Here is a 7,527-nt window from a genome sequence, read left to right as displayed (position 1 = left end):
CCCCTGAGGAGTAGGTAGGTAAATACGAGGAACTTAAAACAATTCAAGTTTCAAATGCCAAATTCAAGTTCACTACAACGGTTCATATCGTATTAACTTTCAAACATTAGGGGTTATTTCAAAATTTCAAGTTTACAATAAACTTCAGACTCAAAACGCATCCTTGTCCTAACAAAAACGCATCCGATATAACCGTGGCCTTATTATCAATTTATCACCTTATTAATATCACAATACTCGTATATCACAATCCCCTGAGGAGTAGGTAGGTAAATACGAGGAACTTAAAACAATTCAAGTTTCAAATGCCAAATTCAAGTTCACTACAACGGTTCATATCGTATTAACTTTCAAACATTAGGGGTTATTTCAAAATTTCAAGTTTACAATAAACTTCAGACTCAAAACGCATCCTTGTCCTAACAAAAACGCATCCGATATAACCGTGGCCTTATTATCAATTTATCACCTTATTAATATCACAATACTCGTATATCACATACAGTCATATCTACCCATAATATCTTGGTATTCATTATTCGCACACAGATTGTCAAAGCAAAAAGGTCACACTCCTACAATGCCTAATGATGCGTAAAAGTAAATTTTCCTTCTGTGGTGCCTAAGGCCACGAACTTTAGAACCACAGCTTTGCGAATTTTCAATACTCGTATATCACATACAGTCATATCTACCCATAATATCTTGGTATTCATTATTCGCACACAGATTGTCAAAGCAAAAAGGTCATACTCCTACAATGCCTAATGATGCGTAAAAGTAAATTTTCCTTCTGTGATGCCTAAGGCCACGAACTTTAGAACCACAGCTTTGCGAATTTCACACTTCAATGCTGAATTGTTCACTCCACTGTAAGAATGGGAATATTAGTGCCGGAAACAGAGTCTGAAAATCAAGGGTCTGAAACTCAGATTCGATCCGGATGATTATTGTCCGGTGAGGAACCTCCGGAAATAGAAGATTCTAGAAATTACGGGTCTGAAAATAACGGAATGCTGAATTGTTCACTCCACTGTAAGAATGGGAATATTAGTGCCGGAAACAGAGTCTGAAAATCAAGGGTCTGAAACTCAGATTCGGTCCGGATAATTATTGTCCGGCTAGGTACCTCCGGAAATAGAAGATTCTAGAAATTACGGGTCTGAAAATAACGATCCGGTCTTGAAAATTACGGTTCGAAGGCTCCTTTGGAAATGGAGAACTTTTAGAAATTACGGGCCTCAAAATTACGGTCCGGAAGCAGTACTTTTGGACCAACGAGTCTGAAAATTACAGGTATGAATCTCACGGGAATTACTAGTAAGCAGGGCCCCCTTTCCCCCCCTTAAATACGGCCCTGCTGGTTGGACTGAAATTAGGCGCTTACCTTCATGCCAAATGCTTGCATTCTGAGGGCAACTTCCCGGCCAATTCTGCCGAGACCAAGAACTGCCAGAGTTTTGCCATACAGCTCTGTGCCTGTGTATAGTTTTCTGTCCCATTTGCCTTCTTTCAACGATTGGCAACCTTGTGGTACGTTCCTGTTGAAGAAAGGAAGGAGGTTAGTCAACAGGTGGGTAGAAGTTAACCCAGACCGGGACCATAATCCTGGTTTAAACTTGGTTTAGTTTTAACTCTAGGGGAATCCATTATCCGGGTTTAGAGGGAGCCATACTTCGGGTTTACATTTGGGTTAAATTTTACTTTAGAATTAGGCAATCTGATAAGCTGAAACATTTGAAATCAAGGAATCAGATTGTTTAAACCAAGAGATAAATTCAAGCTAAGTTTAAACTCAGACTGTGGTTCCGGCCATTAAAAATCCATTTTCTTGCGGAACATCATCGCCTTCTGTACCACATTTGGGTTGATTTATCCATTTTAGTTTCGTTTAATTCAAAAAGAATTCCTAAAATGTCAAACATATTAGCTACAGTATAACTTACTGTAACATTTTTAATAAAATATAACTTACCTTGATAAAGCTGAGATGAGTGAACAGGTTAACTCACAAGCGCTGATGAAATTACCGCCTGGTGCACTGAAAAAAAAAAAAAAAATAGGACCTCATTATTCTTGGGATCTATTTATCTAATGTAAAACAGAGCCACTAGGGAAAAGGATGAGGTAGGTCATGTCTTATACATTAATTTCATTATTGTTCCACGTACTTCTTAGAGACCCTGAAAAAAAAAAAAAAAAATAGGACCTCATTATTCTTGGGATCTATTTATCTAATGTAAAACAGAGCCACTAGGGAAAAGGATGAGGTAGGTCATGTCTTATACATTAATTTCATTATTGTTCCACGTACTTCTTAGAGATAAACGGTAGGGTAGGTACCTACAGATGTCAAAAAATAAAATGGGAAAAAAAGGAAAAGATAGCTCCAAAACATCGACCCTGTCTGAGAAAGAAAATGCGAAGAAAAATATTCGACTTAATCCATTGAGATTATTATGAATAATGAAAATTCATCCATCAAGATAGAGAGATAATATCAGGCGATAATCCCAAAGTCTAGGACACCTGATGGGGAAAGAGGAATCCCTCGGGATAAAAGAAAATGCTATCAGATAATTTCATAGTAAAGAACTGAAGACAGACAGGCTGTTGTCACACGAGTTGTAAAAAATGCATTTCAAAAGATCCATTTTGAAATGCATTTTCCTTGAATAATCTGGCTATTAAAATAGGTCACTACAGACGTGGTGTGAAAACCCTTCTCTTTTAGGTACTTGTACATTACCTACCTAATGTTGCTTTTTTCGCTCGTCTAGCGTCTGTGGAGCTCTGATAGCCAGATTATTTCAGGAAAACTCATCTCTTGGAAAGCGTTCACGACCCGTGTGAAAACAGCCTAAGAGGTTTTTTTTTGTAATTTTGCATAAATTTATCGCAACCGAAGAAACATAAGATACGTTAACATCATGTTGCTTCATCTGTCTAGTAAACTCTACTAGGTATTCAGATATCAAAGGAGCCGTTACGTTGTCTAGACCAGCGATCCCCAACCGGGGGTACGCGTACCCCTGGGGGTACTGAGAGACCTTCCGGAGGTACGCGAGAAAAAATTGTGTAATGGCGGACAAAGGCAAATTTTTAATTTTGATGGGTTATCAATGCAGTACAGCCCAGAAAAGCACTGAATATTGACCTCGAGGTATTGAAGTACTGATTTTTTTCAAAAGGTGAGGTCGCGTACCCCCGAAAGGTCTCTCAGCAGTTCTTCTTCTTCTTCTTCTTCTTCTTCTTCTTCTTCTTCTTCTTCTTCTTCTTCTTCTTCTTCTTTTAGTGCCTATCCGTTAACCAATTTTGGCAATCATTCTGGAAATCATGACTTTGTTGGCTGCTGCTTTGAAGAGTCCTGTTGTTGAGGTGTCGAACCAGGTTCTTAGATTTTTCAGCCAGGATATTCGTCTTCTTCCAACACTCCTTTTCCCATCTATCTTTCCCTGTAGGATGCATTTGAGGAGTCCATACTTATTTTCGTTTCTGAAGATGTGTCCAAGGTATTCCAGTTTCCAGCAGTAATGGTACACATCAACCTAGGTATTTGTAACCAGTACTCATTATGATGGCAGGGGTACGTGAGATTAAATCCGGGTACCCAAGGGGTACGCGGGCGAAAAAAGGTTGGGAACCACTGTTCTAGACTGATGTGATTACCAGGTAATAAAACAACAATAGGTTTGCAGTATCTTAGGACGGAGCCTAGACAATTCCCATTGTTCACCCACTCAATTATCCACCTGGTGTAAACACACCACATTGATAAACATCTGTAGTAGTCAAATGAACCGTTTCGTCATGTTATAATTGTTGCACAACATGAACTTTAAGTCAAAGTTGATGTTGATGCTTTGATGGAAAATAAATCCAACAACAGATTGGAATCAGTGGAATCAAAAACATGATAAGCGAAATAAACAAAAGCAATTTGAATAATTGAAATGTGACGTATCAAACAATGTGGAAAAAAAACACATTCATAATTATTCCAAAATGATAAGAATTATAAGAAAAGGACCCATTTGAAAATGGAATTAAAAAATAATGTCGTTTCTTGAAATTATTGAACTCAAATTTAAACTAACTTTATGTAAAAAGTTTTTTTTTTTTTTTTTTTTTTAGAGGTTTGATAGAGGGAACTGTAACTCCTAAGACCTTATCGTACCCAAATCGAAGAGAGAGGGAAGACGGGAAAGGAGAAAGCCGTTCTGAGAACGAATATTATCCGTTGAGGATAAAATCCGCCTCGGGCGGGAATAGAACCCACGGCCTAGCGCTTACAAGGCAGACGCGCTACCAATCAAGCTAACTAAGCTGGCTATTTATAAGTAAGAACTGTTTTATTAAAGGGATTTTAATTCGTTTAAATGTTTTTTTTATTTTTGATTATTAAAATCACTTTGTCAAATGTCTTTCCAGAGGGTAATGTGCTCCAACTATTACCACCTGGATGGCTAGAGAAATTTCCTGAACCAAGTACTGACGCGAGCAGGAATAGTTGAAATGTCCTTCTCTCATACACTACGCTAAATTTCATGTTGTTTACAAAATGTCTGGGATATTAACCCTTGGTCAATTTTCCTAATTTCATGATGTGTCTTGGACTCGCACCATCAACCTCCATATCTAAAGTCCATTACCATTCATCATTACTTCATTACCTTTCTATCTGAGGATATGTTTCACATTTATGTCAATCAGGAAGTATTATTTCAGTAGTTGTACCCACTAGTTGAAAATTTCCATGACTACAAATAAATAAAAACAAGAATAATGACGTGTGCTTAAAGTAGGTAAGGTAGGTACTTTTAAATATGGTCGGTTATGTTCCAATAAACATCACACTAGGAACTTCTCAGACCAAACCAAGTACCAACGGACTTGAAGGTATAAATTCTAATAAATTCAGAAAAGGTCCATAATTAGCAGGTATAAGGAACAAGTTATAAGAATGGATGTGACACATATTGAACTCACGTCCAAGGCATGATGTACATTGTACAATCGATAAACAGATCATTGGATACTATTACATAAAACCAATATTTCTTTAATCTCACTGACCAGTAATCTTGGGGTTATAGGTTGTGTGTTTAATTCTAACCCATGAATTAACCATCTCTGGTTAAATATGGTCGGTTATGTTCCAATAAACATCACACTAGGAACTTCTCAGACCAAACCAAGTACCAACGGACTTGAAGGTATAAATTGTAATAAATTCAGAAAAGGTCCATAATTAGCATGTATAAGGAACAAGTTATAAGAATGGATGTGACACATATTGAACTCACGTCCAAGGCATGATGTACAATCGATAAACAGATCATTCGATACTATTACATAAAATAAAAGTTTGTTTATCTCGTGACGAGAAATTACGAGATTCTCCTCTTTCTCGTGATAACCTTTTGACCAGAATACGAATATGTACAAGATGATGAAAATTTGATACAGAGGCAATTAGGTGTGTTTGATAAAATCGAACTTAGTATTGATAAAATAACGATAATGAAACATTAAAAAAAAAAAAACTCCAATGTGGTCCGACTATGCCCAGATAAAAATTTAATAATTAACCTTTTGACCAGAATACGAATATGTACAAGATGATGAAAATTTGATACAGAGGCAATTAGGTGTGTTTGATAAAATCGAACTTAGTGCTGATAAAATAACGATAATGAAACATTAAAAAAACTCCAACATGGTCCGACCATGCCCAGATAAAAATTTAATAATCAAACTAAAGGCTCAACAGAAAATGATTTCCCTACCTACTTTCCCAATTAGTAACCAACCTCAGTGGTGCAGTGGTTAGCACGGTGGGCTCTGAATCTGGAGGTTGGTGGTTCGAGTCCAAGTCAAGTCATAAAATTTAGCGTAGTATAATGAGCGGGGAACGACATTTGTGACAAGCATTTATGCTTAACACAATTAAAATTCCTTTACATTCCCAATCAGTTTGAAAAGATTCAAAGGAATTTAATCGTGTTAATAGACATGATTGTATAGCAAAGGTAATTGCTCAAGTTTGTGACTTGATGTGGATTCGAACCAGTAATCTCCTAATTCTAAGTCTACTACGCTAATCACAAGACCAACGGGTTAAATGACTTTCACCTTTTAAGTTGGTGTTTTATCCTGTTTTTAAGTTAAAGTTTTATCCTGCTATGTTAAATTACCAAACAATCATATTAAGTTTATTATGAACAATATACCTAATAATTTTATTATGTACACTGGCTCTCAATTACGAGTAGTATACCCAAGCATCAATTTCAAACATAGGTGTCAATGGCCAAAATTTACCTCAATCTAGCTCGATATTGTATAATTTTAATTAATAATGGACATTTAACAAGAGTAAAGTACCACCGTCACTATCACTAAAGAAATTTCCAAACTACTGAAGTTAATCTGTAAACATGCAACGTAACTTACAGCCAAACGAATATATTACTCCGTTAGCTTTCTACAGTACTCATTTCTCCTGGGATTTTCCTTTTTTATTCGTTTTGATTGCAGTATGTAAATCGAATATACGACAAGTGTAGCAGGTACTGATTAAGTAGAAGGATTCTATTGCCTTATTGTCAAGCTTAAACTTTCATGGGACAATGTCTTTGGATTTAAAGAAATAGGCTAAGAAGATAACCTGAAAGTTTTTACTCAAGCTATTTCCCTCACTCTAGAAAGAAAACAATAATTTCATATACGCACTGTAGGATATAGGAGGTATACTTCGTACGCTCTGAGGATATGGAAAGTAAAAATCGATTTTCAGTCAACCACACAACATATCAAGTGACACAAACATCGGGTTTTTATTTTACAGGTAACTTACAGGTATTTCCTCCAAAAGCTGCTCTGGCGTTAGTTTGTACAAACAGGTAACGTTGATGTTGTTTTCTTGCAGCAATTTCACACAACTTTCGTCCACAGCATCACTGATCAGCACGTTTTTAATTTTAATCCCCATTCTTCCAATTCCGTGGTTGCGTGGAGCTACCTCAAATGACTACTTGAAACTGAACGATTAACTAATTTGATTATGAAATATTGGATTACCGTTCTGATAACGAACCTCCCAGTGTCTACGACTGATAAAAAACAAAGGAGAATAAATGGTGACTTTTGATTTTTATAACACGACCTGACCTCTTATCAGTTGAATTCAAATTTACGTAAGGTGTAAAATGTTAAAAATACCAAGTTTCATAACAGACTCTTTGGTAGGTGGCTATTTATGAGTCTCTCGTTGAAAATAGATGAGTATCTATTCGGGAAAACATGCATCATAGATGCCTGTTATTTCTAGGATTTAACAGCGTCATCCGGATTCATTTATCAATGAAAACAATAATAAATAAATAGATAATATAGTCTTCCAGTTTATTATTGACAGTTTCAACAGCTTGTTATGCAACACGATTTTATTGAAACTGCAGGCAAAAAGGGACTTCTCAGTCCTAAGGCCAGCCACTCACTATCAGGTACACCTGTCAGGTCTAC

The 7,527-nt window shown here is 36.5% G+C and overlaps 1 protein-coding gene across 1 annotated transcript in view; it reads right to left on the bottom strand.

Annotated features, from left to right (window-relative positions):
- LOC103511281 (D-3-phosphoglycerate dehydrogenase) overlaps positions 1–7,527 on the bottom strand; it is a gene marked incomplete at its 5' end in the record, with an annotated part of 29,192 nt that overhangs the window by 17,405 nt on the left and 4,260 nt on the right. The window contains 2 exons of the mRNA XM_026825047.1: positions 1,388–1,541; positions 1,976–2,041. Of these exons, the coding sequence (XP_026680848.1) occupies positions 1,388–1,541; positions 1,976–2,041 (220 nt within the window). The remainder of the gene's footprint in view (positions 1–1,387; positions 1,542–1,975; positions 2,042–7,527) is intronic.

The sequence above is a fragment of the Diaphorina citri genome, unplaced genomic scaffold, assembly GCF_000475195.1.
Source record: "Diaphorina citri unplaced genomic scaffold, Diaci psyllid genome assembly version 1.1 scaffold31, whole genome shotgun sequence".
NCBI classification, from domain to species: domain Eukaryota; kingdom Metazoa; phylum Arthropoda; class Insecta; order Hemiptera; family Psyllidae; genus Diaphorina; species Diaphorina citri.
Note: the sequence above shows the minus strand (reverse complement) of the source record. Positions and strands in the feature narration are given on the sequence as shown.